At 42.3% G+C, this 17582-nt stretch overlaps 1 protein-coding gene across 5 annotated transcripts in view; it reads left to right on the forward strand.

Moving 5' to 3' along the window:
* The window catches only part of MYLK3 (myosin light chain kinase 3), a 64372-nt gene extending 47638 nt beyond the window's left edge, over positions 1 to 16734 (forward strand). For all 5 annotated transcript variants that reach the window (XM_078063656.1, XM_036088254.2, XM_036088255.2 and 2 more), the window contains exons 9-13: positions 4167 to 4237; positions 11673 to 11801; positions 12984 to 13136; positions 14293 to 14425; positions 15842 to 16734. In XM_078063656.1, the coding sequence (XP_077919782.1) occupies positions 4167 to 4237; positions 11673 to 11801; positions 12984 to 13136; positions 14293 to 14425; positions 15842 to 15901 (546 nt within the window). In that variant the 3' untranslated portion in view covers positions 15902 to 16734. The remainder of the gene's footprint in view (positions 1 to 4166; positions 4238 to 11672; positions 11802 to 12983; positions 13137 to 14292; positions 14426 to 15841) is intronic.
* Positions 16735 to 17582: the final 848 nt, after the last annotated feature.

The following is a 17582-nucleotide window of genomic DNA, read 5'->3' on the forward strand; positions in this document are numbered from 1 at the left end:
GAAAATACTCAAATTACTAAAATCAGGATTGAAAGAAAGGACATCACTACTAGCCTTACAGAAAGAAAAAAGGATTATAAAGGAATAATATGAAAAATTGTATGCCAACAAGTTAGATAATTTAGATAAAATGAACAAATTCTCAGGAAGACACAACCACTGAAAACTGACTCAAGAAGAAATAGAAAATCTGAATCAACCTGTAACGAGAGATGGAATTAGTATCAAAAACTACCCACAAAGAAGAGCCGAGGCCCCTGTGGCTTCACTGGTGAATTCTACCAATTTAAAGAAGATTTAATTGAAAGAAGAATTAATACCAATTCTTCACAAACTCTTCCAAAAAATAAAAGATAAGGGGACACTTCCTAACTCATTTTATGAGGCCAGTCTCATCTTTTTTTTTTTTTTTTTTTTAAGATTTTATTTTCAAGTAATCTCTACACTCAATGTGGGGCTTGAACTCGAAACCCTGAGATCAAGAGTCACACGCTGTACCTACTAAGCAAGCCAGGCGCCCTGAAGCCAGTCTCATCTTGATACCCAAACCAGACAAAAACATCACAAGAAAAGAAAACTATAGGCCAATATCCCTTATGAATATAGATACAAAAATCATCAATAAAATATTAGCAAACTGAATACAACAACATATAAAAAGGATTATACACATGACAAAGTGGGATTTATCCTAAGAATGCAAGGTTGGCTTAACATAAGAAAATCATCAATCTAATATGCCATATCAATAGAGTCATTTCAATAGATGCAGAAAAAGATTTGAAAATTTCAGACAACTTTTCATGATGAAAACACTAGATAAAGTAGGTATCTATGGAAAACCCACAGCATTTACTATTATACTTAATAGTAAAAGGTTGAATGCTCTCCCCTTAAGATCAGGGACAAAACATGGATGTCTGCTCTTGCCACTACTATTAAACATTGTATTTGAGGTTCTAACCAGGACAATTAGACAAGAAAAGAAATAAAAGGCATACAGATTGGAAAGGCAGAAGTAAAACTGTCTCTATTCTCAGATGACATGATCTTGCATATAGAAAATCCTAAGGAGGGTGGAGGGAAACTATTAGAACAAATAAATGAGTTCAGCAAGGTTAAAGGATATGAGACAAATGTGTAAGTATCAATTGTATTTCTATAACTAGCAATCAATAATCTGTAAATAAAATTAAGAAAAATATTCTATTTACAATATAGTAGTCCTCCCCTTATCACTGGTTTCATTTTCCATGGTTTTGGTCACCTGTGGTTGACCACAGTCCAGAAACAGATGATCGTCCTTCTGATATATGGTTAGAAGGTCAGTAGTAGCTGAACACTACATCATAATGCCTATGTCATTCACCTCACTTCTCATCGCATAGTCATTTTGTCATCTCATGTCGTCACAAGTAGAAGGGTGAGTATAGTAGAAAAAGATATTTTGAGAGAGAGAGAGACCACATTCACATAATTTTTATTATAGTATATTTTCATAATTGTTTTGTTATTAGTTGTTAATCTCTTACTGTGCCTAATTTATAGGTTATTTATAAGTTTATCATAGGTATGTATAAATAGGAAGAAGCATAGCATACATAAGGTTCGCTACTATCTGTTGTTTCAAGCATCCACTGGGGGTCTTGGAATGTATCCTCCATGAAGAAGGGGGGACTACTGAAATATCAAAAACAATAAAATACGTTGGAATAAATTTAACAGATGAAGTGCAAGACTTATGTTCTTAAAACCACAGAAAATTATTAGAAGAATTTAAAGAAGACCTATAAATGGAAAAACATCCCATGGTCATGGATTGGAAGACTTAATTTTGTTAAGATGGCAATAATTGATCTACAGATTGAACACAATCTCTATCAAAATTGCAGCTGGCTTCTTTGCAGAAATTAATGCACTGATCCTAAAATCCAGATGGAAATTTAAGAGATGCAGAATAGCAAAAACAAACCTCGAAAAAGAAGAGCAAAGTTGAAGGATGCACATTTCCCAATTTCAAAATTTACAGCTAAGCTACAGAAATCAAAACAATGAGTTATGTGTATGAGGATGAATAGATAGCTCAATGGCATACAATTGAGAGTCCAAAACCAAACCCTTATATTTGTGGTCAATTGATTTTTTGATAACTGTGCCATGACAAATCAACGAGGACAGGATAATCTTTTCAATGGATACCATGCCTGATAACCACATGCAAAAGAATACACTGATACTATACACAAAAAATGGATTGTGACTTAGATTATAAAATTCTTAGAAGAAAACATAGGAGTAAATCTTTGTGACCTTGGATTATTAGGCAATGATTTCTTAGAAATGACTCAAAAGCAAAAGCTAGGAAAGAAAAATAGATAAATTAGATTTTATCAAAATTAAAAACCTTTATGCTTCAAAGTATATCATCATGAAAGTGAAATGACAGCCCACAGAATGGGAGAAATATTTCCAAACAATATATCTGATAAGAGACTTGTATCTATAATATGTAAATAAATCTTACAACTCAATAATTGAAAGACAAATTTTAGAATGGGCAAAGGATTTGAATAGACATTTATCCAATAAAGATATACAAATGGATGATAAGCACATGAAAAGATTCACAACATCATTAGTCATTAGAGAAGTACAAATCAAAACTACAGTGAAATACTGTTTCACACCCATTAGACTAAGCTAAAATAAAAAATAAAAATAACAGACAATAAGAAGTGTTGGCTATGATGTGGAGAAATTGGAACTCTCATATATTGTTGATGAGATTGTAAATTTGTGCATCCACTTTAGAAAACAGTTTGGCAGTTCCTAAAATGTTAAATGCTGAGTTACCACATGACCCAGTAATTTTACCTCTAGGTATGTACTCAAGAATATCAAAAACGTAAGTCAATACCAAAACTTGTGCATAAATTTCAATAATGCTGTTATAAAAATTAAGTTCACTTATTTCTTTTTACCTTTTTAATCAGCTGCTAGAAAATTTTTAAATTGTATATGTAGTTCACATTATAGTTCTATCGGACAGTGTTGTTCTAGACCTTATAATGAAGACATGGAGACTTTAAGTCACCATTCTCCTGCTCCTATCTGAGGAATTGCGTGACTCCATTGTAACATAAATAACAATAAAACCTTCTGTTGGGAGAAATAGTACCTGACATTTGCTTTGAAAGCTGTATAATGTTTTCATGCATGTTATGCGATTTGATCCTCTTACCTTCCCAGGAGGAAGGCAGGAAGTGGTTATTATTCCCATTTTATAGATGGAAACACTGAGGTTTCAGGAAAGGGAAGGGACTCACCTAGGGACACAGACCCAGATCATAGACCCCTAGATCTCAGGCACCCGGCCTCAGATCTCCAGGGCTGTTCTACCATAAACCCTCCGCGTGCACCCACCCCCACCCCATCCAAATTTGTTTTGCACAAGCAGCAAGCATCATTCCAGGCTCCCTCTGGGCCTCAGAGCTGATCTGAAGAACTTGAGAGGAGAAGCATATCAAGACCACCACCTCCATCCCATGGGTCACAGCTGTCACCACAAAATGGGAGATTGACATTGAACAGCTCTGATCTCCTGACCAGACTACTGAAGCTTTGGTTCCCACCCCTGAGATTCTGTGATATAACTGGTCAGGGTTGGAGCCTGGACACTGGGACTTTCAAGAGCTCCCCTGATCATTCTAATGGGCAGCCAGGGTTTGGAACCATGACCCCAAGCCAATAGTCTCAAACAAGCAGCTTGCGGGCCAAGTCTACATCACAGAGGTATTCCGTTTAACTCCCGCACATGGATGTATGTTTAAATTTGAGTTGTCAATATTTAAAAGCATGGAACTTTCACATAAAAGTCTGTACTCTGGCTTCCCTTGAGCAACTGGGGCCTGCATTCCTGCATGGTGACCCGAGGCTGGAGCTGCTTTACACAGGGCAGAAGTCCCCCGGTTCCCTTATAATCCATAGCACTCCTTATGTCTCACGCCAGCCCACTTTGTTTTCGTGATCTAAGTATGCCTGTAGGACTGTCCTGACCCATTCATTCTCTTGGAGGCTGGGAAACTGAGGCCTGCTGACATAAGTGTGGGAGTTGCACCCCTTCTTGGCTGCTGGTTGAGCTAAGCAGACCTCTCTTTCTTTCCCAGCCGGAGAACATACTGTGTGTCAATCAGACAGGACATCAAATTAAGATCATTGACTTTGGACTGGCCAGAAGGTAAGAGGGTTGTATTTTGGCACTTGGACAAAACTCCTGGGGGGCTGCTTGTGGCTCTTTTGGATGTGGTTACCCACAGTTCAGCCTATTTTTGAGTTTTGGGACTGACACAGAAAGCTCTGTCACTGAGAGGCTGGTAGCCTTTGGTTGTGCAGATAGGCCTTGTTACTACCCGGGGGTGGGGTGGGGTGGCTTCATGCTTCGGACTCTGCTTCTCCTTAAAAGGCTGTGGGATTAATTGTATTTCAAAGCCCCTGTCTGAGCAGAGAGGGTGTGATGGTTAAAGGAGGACCACTGCGTGGGGGGTCCTCAGATCAATTCTGTTCATCCCCCGGACCTGAAGCCAGGATGTGCTGAGCTATGTGAGGTATCCAGAACCACCCCTGCCCCCTGGGAAGTGAGTAGTTTAAATAGGAAAGTGCATATGTGCCAGTGTAGGGTGGTGTCAGACTATGTGGTTCTGGGCCTCTCAAGACTGGGTTAAATCTTGGTAAAATGATGATCAAATGAAATGCCTGCTGACATGGGGCAGTTTTGAAGGTTAAATGGAATAATACCTTGACAGTGCAGGCCCATCCTAGGAGGGTGGCTAGGTTCTCAAGTATGACTGCATAAAGTAAACGTATGACTTTAAAAGTGTCCCTTAAAATGCCTAAAGCCTAGTGAAGGAGAGTTTATCCATAGATAGATTTACCATCCTGTCCAGTCGTATGTATGATGAACACTCTAGCCCCTGGCACACACAGTCAGTGGTGTGGGTTCTTCGCAATGGCAGGAACAGACCCTTGGCATTGAGGAGGGCTGTCCCCCAAACCTTCAAGCATCCATGGTCTACAAATATGGGGTAGTTGTGTGCCCATCCTCCAGGCTTCCTCCAGAATTCTATTTCCACCAGGAATGACATTTCCCTGGAAATCACGTATTTTCTAGGTAGGTCTCCACACTAGAGCTGAATTAAAGAAGTTGTTTCTGTCACTTTATAAGCCTAGCGGTGTCCTCTGCTGCATCCACAAGGGGACGAAAGCACAGCCTTGTCACAGTGGAGACGGAACCTCTTGCGTGAGCTCAGCCTCTGGGGTCCAGACCTGCCTCCCAGAAGTAGTAGTGAAAACCACAGTGGCAGTCTTCCTAGGTCCCTCTCCCATTGGGTGAAATGGTACCATTACTTATCTCTTTGTAGGGGTGAAAGATGCGTTTTCAGTGCCTACATGATGGATGGGAGGCCAAGGGTGAGGTCATGAGAGTAAAGGCAGAGGGAAGTTCATATAATCCTACTGTACCTTCAGGATCCCCATTACACAGTGTACTGTTTTTCATGAACAATATACCAAAGGCCCCAACCCAAATGCTTCAAAATCACATTTAATCCATAATGTAAAAAATTGCTTAATATTTTCCTAAATAATGTGTTATAAAGTTGGGATACATCCTATACACTTGCATGTATTATCCACTAGAGCAATGTCTCTGAATGTATTTTTTATTATCATTGCCTGCCTTCCAAAGAGCCTTTTCAGACATTTCTTTCCTAATCACCAGGCCCCCTCCTCATGAAATTTAATGCTGCAGTTGTCCTTTGTATCTGTTTATGTACCATGGCCCTTTGGAAAGCCACAAAGCATTGTAATAGCTAAGACTTTTTTGCACTTCCAAGAACCAATGCTCACCTAAGTGGGGCAATACTGTCTTCGGTGAGCATGCACACCCTTCCAAATGTGTATGTAGTACCCTCCCAACTGCCAGATGTCCAGTTGCCAAATGAGTATTTACAGTGACAAACTGTGAATTCAGAGCAAGGATTTGCCAGCTGAGGCTCCTGGATTCTGGGAAGGCTTCTCTGAGCAGTTGGAAGGGAGAGATGGACAGGGTGTGGTTATCTGCAGGCAGTAGTATGCTGGTACATGTTTATCAGCTCTGGGGGGCAGGGTGGGGAATGGGTTTGACTCGTAGCCTTTGCTAATTTTAGCTGAGTTCAACCTACCAACACAATGTCACTGAATGCAGATTGGGAGGAGATGGGCACAACTGACTGTCGTGTACCGGTGAGAACCGGCTCCAGCATACAGGGGTGGGGGGGTGGGGGTGCGTGGAAGTTGGGGGTTGGTATAGGATGTACACCATGCATGCACAGGATCTCTTGGGGAAGGCAGGAGCTGGGGTGGGATCGGGGGAAGAAGATACAGTGAAGATGAGGGCGTTAATAGGGAGTCCTGAATGTTGGAACATTATCCTATAGGCCACTAAATTACCTGGTGGGGAATGAAAAGGGCTGTGGGCCAGCTTACCAAGCACGTTAGTCAAAATCTATCCCCAAACTCTCAGCAGTCCATCCCAAACTGTCAGATAAATTTCTTAACCAGGTCAAAGGCATCGATGACAATAATTTTGCTAATGGCCCAGAGATGGAGGGCAAGTTCAAGAAAATAAACGTGGGGAACCACATTGAAGAGAAGGCCACCCGCATGAAACTGCTGGGCACTGGGGAAGTGCAGGTGTCTGAAACATGTGATACTCAGGAAACCGCACTCAGCAGAGCTGGGCTGACGGAGGCCCAGGTTCCAGTGGGGAGGTGAAAGGAAAACATCAAAAACACCCTCAACAGTCCGGCAACCTGCCCATTGGGCAAAAGGATCATTTGGCAAATTGGATTTTGCCAGACTGGCCTGCTTCCTGGGAAGCATGTCCTTCTAAGAAGAAGAATCTGTGGGGGGAATGTGCAGGTTGAGAGAGCGTATTTTATATGCCAGAAGTAGTAAATGTTTGTAAAGAAGGAGGAAAAGCCAGTTTTCCCCTATAATACAAACTGTAGAAAGTAAAGTGGTATTTCTGGGTGGAGCTATTAGAAGATGCTGAGATTTTCAGTGGGGGGATGGCCCCAGTCATGGAGCCAGTGGGGGGGGGGTGTGGCACACACAGATCTTCAGAGGCCATGACATCCAGCAAGAGGGACCAGCGTTACACCAGGCTGGGCAGTGAGACCCATCAGTGGGTCTAAGTAGGGAATCTGTCAAGGGTCAAGGATGGGGCCGGGATGGGAAATATCTTAAGTTTGGTCTCCAGAATGTTGGGTGCAGGGTTTGGCTTCCTGACTGCCAGTCTGGTGCTCAGATTGGAATCCAAGCCTATTTCATCAGATCCTTTGGCAGCGCAAGGAGCTGCCACCTCATATGTGACTCTATGGTCACAGAGGGCCTTATGCTAGGAATTTGGAGAGAGGGTCTTGGTGGATATTTTGACCTAGCTTTGGGCTTAGTTACTGCCACAGTACTACTGTGTAACAAACCACCCCAGGGGCGCCTGGGTGGCTCAGTCGTTAGGCATCGTCTTTGGCTCAGGTCATGATCCCAGGGGCCCCGCGTCAGGCTCTCTGCTCAGCGGGAAGCCTGTTTCTCCCTCTGCCACTCCCCCTGCTTGTGTTTCCTCTCTCACTGTCTCTGTCTTTCTGTCAAATAAATAAATAAAATCTTAAAAAAAAAAAAAAAAACCACCCCAAATTGCAGAGGCTTAGAACAGTCATTTATTCTCATCCACCCATTTGCGAGCCAGCTGGGGGAGTGGTACGCTGGACCCAACTCATAGCAGCTCATGATAAAGAACCTTGTAAACAGTTGTTAAAATATACCATTAATTAACAATTAACGAACTTATATTAAAAACAAAGATTACTATTTTCAAGTGTTACCACTTCCTAATTATTGTACTACATTTCACTACTCCTGAGGTCATTTGTGCCTGTTGTATCTGTACGGTGGGAAGACCGTGGAACGGTGTGCTATGGCAAGTCCCTTCCCAGCTCTGCATTCAGTGATGTCAGGATGGTAGTTTGCAATCAGTCAGGGTGAAATCAGTATTTATACCACTGAAAATGGCAAATGCTGCAAATCAGGACTTTTTTTTTTTTTTTTTTTTAAATCAGATGGCTGGTTGTTAAATATTTACCCAGGCGCCACTGGTCCGGAATCACTGATTGCCAGTCACTGAGCTGACACGGGCTTGGATCCAGGATGCAGATCAGTGGGGACGGGTCTGCTCCAGGCGTCTCCCTTTCTCTCCTCATGGTGATGGCAGAGGCGCTAGAGGGCAGGCTTTTACAGTCTAGCTTGGATGGGCCCGCTGTCACTCCCCGCACTGCTCGCGTGGCCGAGCCCAGTGTCATCGGGGTGGGGCAATATATGTTGCCTCTAGCGGAGTGAGCTACAAAGTCATGTGGTACAGGATGTGGCTATGGGGCAAGATGAAGCAGTGAGAACAATCATGCAGCCTCTGGGAAAGTGGCTTCCAGGGGCTGAGAGCCTGGGTCTTCTCTCCTCTCTTTTTCCGTCTTCTCTCCTTTTTTGTGTGGGATGGAGGGAGGTTTCAGATCTTTTATTGTGAAACATGAAACATGCATTTAAAAAGTGAAAGTACACATTGAAAAAGTACATTTATGTCACAAAGCACTGACCACATCATATTTGCAAATACATTTGCTGGAAGGTGTGTATTTACACAAACCAATTTTCATTTCTACACAAATATTAACTTACTATCTAGTGATAGATATTTTGTACATTTTCAAAAGAAAACAACAATTTTACAACAAAACCAAAATTAAGATCTTCATCAAGGCTTCTGCATCCATTTACTTAACAACGGTTTTTTTTTTCCTCATACAATGAATCAAATACTATATTGTCCTCTTCTTCTTATTGGCCCTGAGGTGCTAGAGGCTGTGGCATTCCCTGGGGACTTGTCTGAGCATAGTAGGCTGCTTGTTGTGCCTTTCAGCTCGGCTCCTTGGCCCTGAGTCAGCTGGCAGGGTAGGGGAGCCGCATGTTGCCAGAGGAGGGTTCCTGCTCTCTTCTAGGTCCCTTGCTTCCCGCTCAACAAGGCTACCATGATGATCCTTGTAGCTCCTTCACTGGATCAATGTAGGCTGTGTTGGCCCAGGTCTGCATTTATCTGGCTCTCAGCAAATTTGGAAGAGAAAGCTCTTTGACAAGTCACTTCCCTGGCTTAAGGGAAGCAGGGCACATTGGCAGAATATTCATTTTATTCTCAATTGCCTTATCTGTAAGATGGGGACAGTAATCTTACAGACTTCATGGGGCTGTGTAAGAATGAGAAGAGATTATATATATGTAAAACTTTTAGCCTGGCAAACAGGAAGTGCCCATTATATTTTATAAATTAATACTTTTTTTTTTTTAGAACAATCTTAGGTTCACAGTGAAATTGAGGGGAAGGCGCAGAGATTTCCCATATACCCCTTGCTCCCAGTCATGCCTCCCCGACCAGGGTGGTACAGGGTAGTACATTTGTTACCATAGGTGAACTTACACTGACATATTATCACTCAAAGTCCATACTTTACATTACTGTTCACTCTTGGTGTTGGACATTCTATGGGTTTGGACAAATGTATAATGACACGTATCCATCGTTATGGTACCATATGGAGTATTTTTAAGCCTACAAATCTTCTGTTCTCCACCTATTTATCTCTCCCTTCCTCTTCCCACCCCAACCCCTGGCAACCACTGATCTTTTTATGTCTCCATAGTTTTGCCCTTTCTTGAATGACCTCTAGTTGGAATCATACAGTAGCCTATTCAGACTGGCTTCTTTCACTTACTACTGTGGACTTGTTTCCTCTATGTCTTTTCATGGCTTGATAATTTATTTATTTTTAGCACTGAATAGTATTCCATTGTCTGGATGTACCACAGTTTATTTATCCACTCACCTACCAAAGGACATCTTGGTTGTTGCCCATTACATTTTAGCTAAAGACTTTCTAAAAGACTAAAAATTCTAAAAACCACTTTCAGTCATCTCCTTTCCCAGTCAGCCATCAACTCTCTTTCTAACCTTTATTAATCTTCCTGTCCAGAACCTTTTTTTTTTTTTAAGATTTTATTTACCGGGGCGCCTGGGTGGCTCAGTTGGTTGAATGTCTGCCTTTGGCTCAGGTCATGATCCCAGCATCCTGGGATCGAGCCCTGTGTCAGGCTCCCTGCTCAATGGGGAGTCTGCTTCTCCCTCTGCCCCTCCCCCTGCTCATGCTCTCTCTCACTCAGCATGTGCTCTTTTATTGATTTATTTGAGAGAGAGAAAGAGAGAGAGAGGGAGCATGAGCAGGGGCAGAGGCAGAGGGAGAAGCAGGCTTCCCGCTGAGCAGGGAGCCCGACGTGGGGCTCAATCCCAAGCCCCTGGGATCGTGACCTGAGCCAAAGGCAGACACTTAACTGACTGAGCCACCCAGGTGCCCCAGAACCTTTTTTCTAATTCTTATTCTTTTTGTAATTGTGTAAAATACACATAACATAAAACTTAACATCTTAACCATTTTTAAATTTAATTCAGTAGTGTTAAATAAGCAATTTCTAGAACTCTTTTCATCTTGCGAAAACTGAAACTCTATACCGGTTAAACAATAACTGGTCATTTTCCTCCTGCCTCCAGCACCTGGAAACTACCATTCTACCCTCTGTCTCTGACTTTGACCACTCTAGGTACCTTATCAAAGTGGAACCATACAGTATTTGTCTTTTTGTGACTGACTTCTTTCACTTAGCATAATGTCCTGGAGGTTCACCCATATTGCAGCATGTGTCAGAATTGCCTTATATTGTAAGGCTGAATAATATTCCACTGTATGTATCTACCACATTTTACTTATGCAGTCATCTACCAATAGACACTTACTTGGGTTACTTCCTCCATTTGGCTATTATGAATAATGCTGCTATGAATATGGGTATGTAAATATCTCAAGATTCTGCTTTCAATTTTTTTGGATATACACCCAGAAGTGGGATTGCTGGATCATATGGTAGTTCTATTTTTAATGTTTTTGAGGAACTGCCATACTGTTCTCCATAGCAACAGTACCACATTACATTCCCACCAGCAAGGGTTCCAGTTTCTCTACATCCTAGCCAACTCTTGCTATTTTCTGGTCTTTTGTTTGTTTGGTTGTTTTATAGGAGTCATGGTGTGCAGTGGTATCTCATTGTGGTTTTGATTTGTATTTTCCTGATAATTAGTGATATTGAGCATATTTGCTTTCTCTAATTCTTACTGTCATCTCACCAACCAAATTGCTCACACCACAAGAGCAGACCTCCACAGACAGCTGCTATCCAATTTGTGCGTGTTCATGTGGCTACATGCTGAATAAGATATATTGATCATCTCCCCTTTTCACATTGTAATTGCTTGGAGGGAGAGGGCTGTGGTTTTCTGATTCTTCCTAGTGACTTAGGAAAGTCTGATGTTGGGGCCAAGGGTATAATGATTCCTCAGTAAACTGCATGTGGTGGGTTGGGAGGTCCAGACAACATGGCAGACAGGAAGGGTTGGGAATGTCTAGCTCCTACCTGGAATTAGTCCCAGCCTCCACATCTTCTCTCAGGGCTCACTCCCATGGCCCTTTGCACCCCCTCTTCCCCAGGTACAAGCCTCGGGAGAAGCTGAAGGTGAACTTCGGCACTCCAGAGTTCCTGGCCCCGGAAGTTGTCAACTATGAATTTGTGTCCTTCCCTACGGACATGTGGAGTGTGGGAGTCATTATCTACATGCTGTGAGTGCCCAGGAGCCTGGCTCCCAGTGAGAATAGGGGCCATCTGTCTTAGTTTGGGAATCCTTAGAAGCAGCAAAACTTTGAGTGTGAGTCGTTTGAGAGGTGTTCCCAGGAAACAGCGACAGAGGAGTAGGGAAGTGAGACAGGGGAAGACACCGGTAAAGCATGTGCTATTCAGCCACTTACCACTGTGGGCAAGTGGAGTTGAATCCTGCAGGGAAGTCTGGGATCCATTGTGGAACAGCCCTCCACAGTTATTCTATCTGAGCGGGGAGGGAGTTAGGGCATTTATACACCAACTCTTATCAGTCATTGCTTGTGAGCCGATGCCGAGGGCACTGGTTCCCTGAAACTTCTGGGTGGATAAAGCAGCTTCGCCTGGAGAGAAAGTTCTCCAGCCAGGAAATGCAGGTGCTGCAGTACAGCAGAGCAGTAAGGAGAGGAGATGGACAGGGCAGGACACTGGCTGCTGCATCATCTAACCTGTCCCTCCTGCCCTGTGCCGTTTTCTCTGCACGGAGGAAGCAGAGTTAGGGTGCACTGAGAGGAGCTATGTACACTGACGAAGCATCCTCATCTCTCTGTGACTTCCCTTGGCTTTTTCCTCAGAGGCCCAGTCAAGTCATGCTTTGCTCCCAGACTTATCATTATGGTACAGTTGCTACCGTGTGTCCCCACACTTTGTATGTGTGTACGCATCCGGTGGGGGAAGTTTGAGGCCCAAGGCCAGCCAGTTAGACTGTCCTGTCTCTCTGGCCTCACTCTAGAGGGGCCTATGGAAACCAGTTTTCTTTTAGGCCCTGAGGCCTGGGGTAGTCTCTAAACTAGCCAGGCTGTCTCAGAGACATGCTAAGGTATTTTTAAATTAATATGTAACCTGATAAGTGGACATATTGGACTGGATCTCAATTTATTCTTCACTTCAGGCTAAAAGGAACATAGGTGAGCATGATGGGGATTTATTCAAACACTCTTCATGCCTCTAAATTTTCAGTCCTGCCACTTCTTCCCCTAACAGAACACACTGGACTATCTCCTGTGGAGAAGTAATGGGGTGCTTTTCTTTTGAACTCTCTTGGTTCTGGTTAATGTTGCTTGAACCTTGTAAGACCTCTATCCTGTTGTCGCGTGTTGGCAGATAATGGCCTTCTACAGACTGACGGTCCTTTCTCTCCTCTGTAGACTCAGTGGTTTGTCCCCATTTCTAGGGGAAACAGATGCAGAGACCATGAATTTCATTGTGAACTGTAGCTGGGATTTTGACGCTGACACCTTTGAAGGGCTGTCGGAGGAGGCCAAGGACTTTGTTTCCCGCCTGCTCGTCAAAGAGAAGAGGTACCCTTCATTGCTCGTCATTCTCAAACCATTCTGATGGGGACCACCCATCTGGGTGCTGTGAATATCAGGCTGGTGCTGGGTGTCCTCTGGACCAACTCTGTCCAAGGTTTCTTAGTCCGCTACCTCTTCGGAGCAAAAAAGTAGCAGGGAAAGAGATGAAGGAAATCAATTAAAAAATAAACAATTAGGAGCATAAAACCTAGACAGAGTTTTAGAAAGGACCACATATATAAATTAGTCCTACTATCGAGTTATCACTTTTAATAGGTTAATGTTGAAAAAAAGTTGAGATATGCAGATGTTCTTCCCCAGAATACAGACCAGAAAACCTCATTTGTTGAGAATGAAGGCCTACTTTGTTTTCAGCAGCCATATCCAAGTCATGGGTGGAACCATGGAGTTTTCTGATACTCATCAGACATAAAGAAATAATTGCAAACGACCCAGGGTGAGGCCCAAGCGTCTGGGCTCTGAGACAGCCCACAGTTCCCTGGCCTTTACTATTTTGTTCTTTCTGATGGTGAAAAGTTATGAGAGGAAAAGTATTTTTAATTCAGATGAACAAAACTGACATTTTTCTCTGGAAAGAGAGACAAGCTTCTTTCAAGGCTCATGTTCTTTGACTTCTTTTTTTTTTTTTTTTTTAAAGATTTTATTTATTTATTTGACAGAGAGAGACACAGCGAGAGAGGGAACACAAGCAGGGGGAGTGGGAGAGGGAGAAGCAGGCTTCCCGCGGAGCAGGGAGCCCGATGTGGGGCTCGATCCCAGGACCCTGGGATCATGACCTGAGCCGAAGGCAGACGCTTAACGACTGAGCCACCCAGGCGCCCCTGTTCTTTGACTTCTTAAGAGCAATTCCAGGCCCAGCTGGCCTTGCTACTCCGTGCCTCGATGCCCAGCTCTCTGGAAGAGATGATTAATCACTGGGATACAGTCCCTCTACACAGGGCAGGGACATTTTGCTGATGACTTTCTTGTACTTCTAAGGAGGGGAATTTTAGACATGAGGAGTTCCTTTTTAGTACGTGGCACGAATCTCGCCAGATGATTAATCCGTTCCACTGACTCAGGCTTCCTACCCAGCTGAACCATCTTCTGGACAACCAGAAAAGGCAACCCTAACTGACAGTTTCAATTTCTCTTTTCTCAGCTGCAGGATGAGTGCCACACAGTGCCTGAAACATGAGTGGTTGAATAATTTGCCTGCCAAAGCTTCAAAATCCAAAGTTCGTCTCAAATCCCAATTATTACTGCAGAAATACATGGCTCAGAGGAAATGGAAGGTATCTGTTTTTTCTTAGGAAAGGCAGCATTTGTCTTTTTAATGTGTCCTTTGAAAGAAGTGTAGCTAAGTTTTTACTTATATTTTCATTTTATTTTTTTTATTTTTTTTTTTTATTTTTTTTTTAAAGATTTTATTTATTTATTTGAGAGAGAGAGAATGAGAGAGAGCACATGAGAGGGGGGAGGGTCAGAGGGAGAAGCAGACTCCCTGCAGAGCAGGGAGCCCGATGCGGGACTCGATCCAGGGACTCCAGGATCATGACCTGAGCCGAAGGCAGCGCTTAACCAACTGAGCCACCCAGGCGCCCTATATTTTCATTTTAAATAGAAAGATTATTTAGGAGAAAAAAGTATCTTATGTCAAAACCTGTTACCTTAGGGCGCCTGGGTGGCTCAGTCGTTAAGCGTCTGCCTTCGGCTCAGGTCATGATCCCAGGGTCCTGGGATCGAGTCCCACATCGGGCTCCCTGCTCGGCGGGAAGCCTGCTTCTCCCTCTCCCACTCCCCCTGCTTGTGTTCCTGCTCTCGCTGTGTCTCTCTCTGTCAAATAAATAAATAAAATCTTAAAAAAAAACAAACAAACAAACAAAAAACCTGTTACCTTGATTAAAAATGCCACCGACCAAAACCAACTGGCATAAAAGTGGCATTAAGTTCATACTTAGGAGGACACTTGTAATGACAGAATGAAGTTTGAGCATGTGTTCTCAATGACAATAATAGTGAAGGGCTTGGAACTTATTGCCTGCAGCTTGAGATTTGATTCCTCCATGTTTCAGAAAGAGGGGCTGGGAAAACCCTATTAGGTTGTAAAAGCTTCATACTTTTGTTTACAAATAGAACTCTTCGGTACCATGGACATAAAATCTGTCCCCAAAACATTTGTCCTCCAGGAAAGTGGCTTTCCAGCATTTTGATATCAACTCAGATCCTCACTAAAAATCAAAAACAAAAGCCTTTACCTAGAGAGCCAGTATACAAGTATACAAATACATACGTACACATATGAAATAAAAATATCCCAACGTTTGCTAAACAGTGTGATGCACTCAAATATTTTCTATTCTGTGGTATTTGTTTTCATTCAAAAAAGTGCTGGTCATAACCCACCAATTTGACTTCATGACCCACTGGTGGGTTGTGAATCACAATTTGAAAGACAGTATTCCAGTGGGCTCCATTTTTCACATGAAAAGGGCAGAATAATGTATTTTCTCACTTCATACTCGCTCCAGAATGCCCCAGAGTTGTGTGGCTGTTCTACTAGAATTTTGCCACAAATTTGTTTTCTCCATTAGGTTCTCAGTTTTGAACAAACCCAAGTGGCTAAACTTGTTTAAGTCCTTTTATTTTTTCTTCTTAAAGCAATTGGTCTAAAAATATATTTTTTCTTCCTTTCTCTCCTTAACATCAAGAAACATTTCTACGTGGTGACTGCTGCCAACAGGCTAAGGAAATTTCCAACTTGTCCCTAATTCTCAACTCTGCTGCTCCCATGGGCCCAGATGGTGATGAAGTGATGACTCAAGATTTTTAACAATCCAGTCTTGTACTAACATTGATTCCACTTATTTTGTAGAGAAAGGTTATGGCTCTTGCCTTCCTTGTGGATGAAAAGTGGCTGTAAGGAAAGTGACCTACAGACTTTTTTCTGCCTTACAAGATCATACTAAGTTGAAATGCTGTGTTTACTTTTCAAGTATACCTACTTTGGGTGATAAGCGTAGGCATGCTTTAGGTAGGTAGGAAAGCTTCTACTTTGTATATGTCAAATTTAAAGTCCAAACTTACTCTGATTAAAGAACTTAGTAGACTATTACACAGGGTCATGTTATTCAGTGTTATGCCCTCCAGTACAAAGAATTCTTAGAATTTTGATTTGCTCAAGTGTGAGCTGACATTTTACTGTACTACCCTGCTCTCGTGGAAAGCAACGTGGACTTAGGGCCATGATCCTCAAACTTGTTTTCACTTGTGCTCCCTTTTGAGACTCAAACCATGCATCCTTTAATATTCTTTGAAACTTCAAAATATACCACCTATCCTGGCTAAATCATAACAATGATTATTTTGAATGTGCTTTTTAAATCTATACACACCTCCACCCTCTCCTAATTGGCCCTGTCCTGGCATTGGTAGTCTCACTCCTGGCCTCCCTTCCTCAGTTACGAACTTATGGTCTAGTAAGTCTGGAACTGATATGCAATATGTAAAAGATAAGAGTGTAACGATGTTCAGCTTTCTGAGAGAAACACAAATGGTACATCACGAGACAATAAAATGCTCTGCTACTGCTTTGTTAAGGATATACCACTCTCAGTGTTGTCATTTAACTTATAAAATGACTAACAAGAAGTATTTTATTATTTGAAAGTAAAGAATGCTTTTAATTTCCTTGCTTCTAACCTGATTTTTGTGCTATCCCCATGAACTTCTCGGGTCAGCAGTTTTAATTACTTTTAGCTTAGTTTTTTTGGTTTTTACTTTTAGTTTTTAATTAGCCGTGCAACAGTTTCACAGCCTTTCAGGATTTTTGTTCAAATAAAGAGCCTGCTTTTTTTGGCAGAGGACGTGGGTGTGGGGAGGGAGGCAGAAGGTGGCGAGGTGAATCCTGCTGCTGCAGTTCTCACGCTGTAACTTTTCTCTGGAAGGCTAACTCTTGTCGAGAACTAAGATTTTTCAGTACCGGCATATGTAAGGCCTGCTCCAAGCTGGCCAGCCAGGGGATGAACATCAGAAGAGATAGGTGCTGAAAACCTCCCTTTCATGGGAGAGTACAGTGATTTGGTAAAGTGCCTTATTTTAAAACAAATTTCTTCTCCGAAAAGGTTTTATGAGGGCAGCCTCCAGAAGGAGCCAGAGAGGTGACCTTATAATTCTGTCAGGTACCGTGTCCTCCTTTGGGGCTTCAGACTCTTGGGAATGCTATGAATCTTCTCCCCAGAAAAATGTAGTTAGCTATCTTGATCTAAAGCAGCAGTGATAGAAATATTATATGAGCCATATACATAATTTTAAAATTTCTAATAGCCCCTCTAAAAAAAACCTGGTGAAATTAATTTTAATAATTTAACAATAAGATCAAAAACACTTCAATTTGTAATCATCATAAAAACTATTTATATTTTTTTTCACACAAATCTCCAAAATCTGATA

Source organism: Halichoerus grypus, chromosome 15 (genome assembly GCF_964656455.1).
Source record: "Halichoerus grypus chromosome 15, mHalGry1.hap1.1, whole genome shotgun sequence".
Taxonomy (NCBI): Eukaryota; Metazoa; Chordata; class Mammalia; order Carnivora; family Phocidae; genus Halichoerus; species Halichoerus grypus.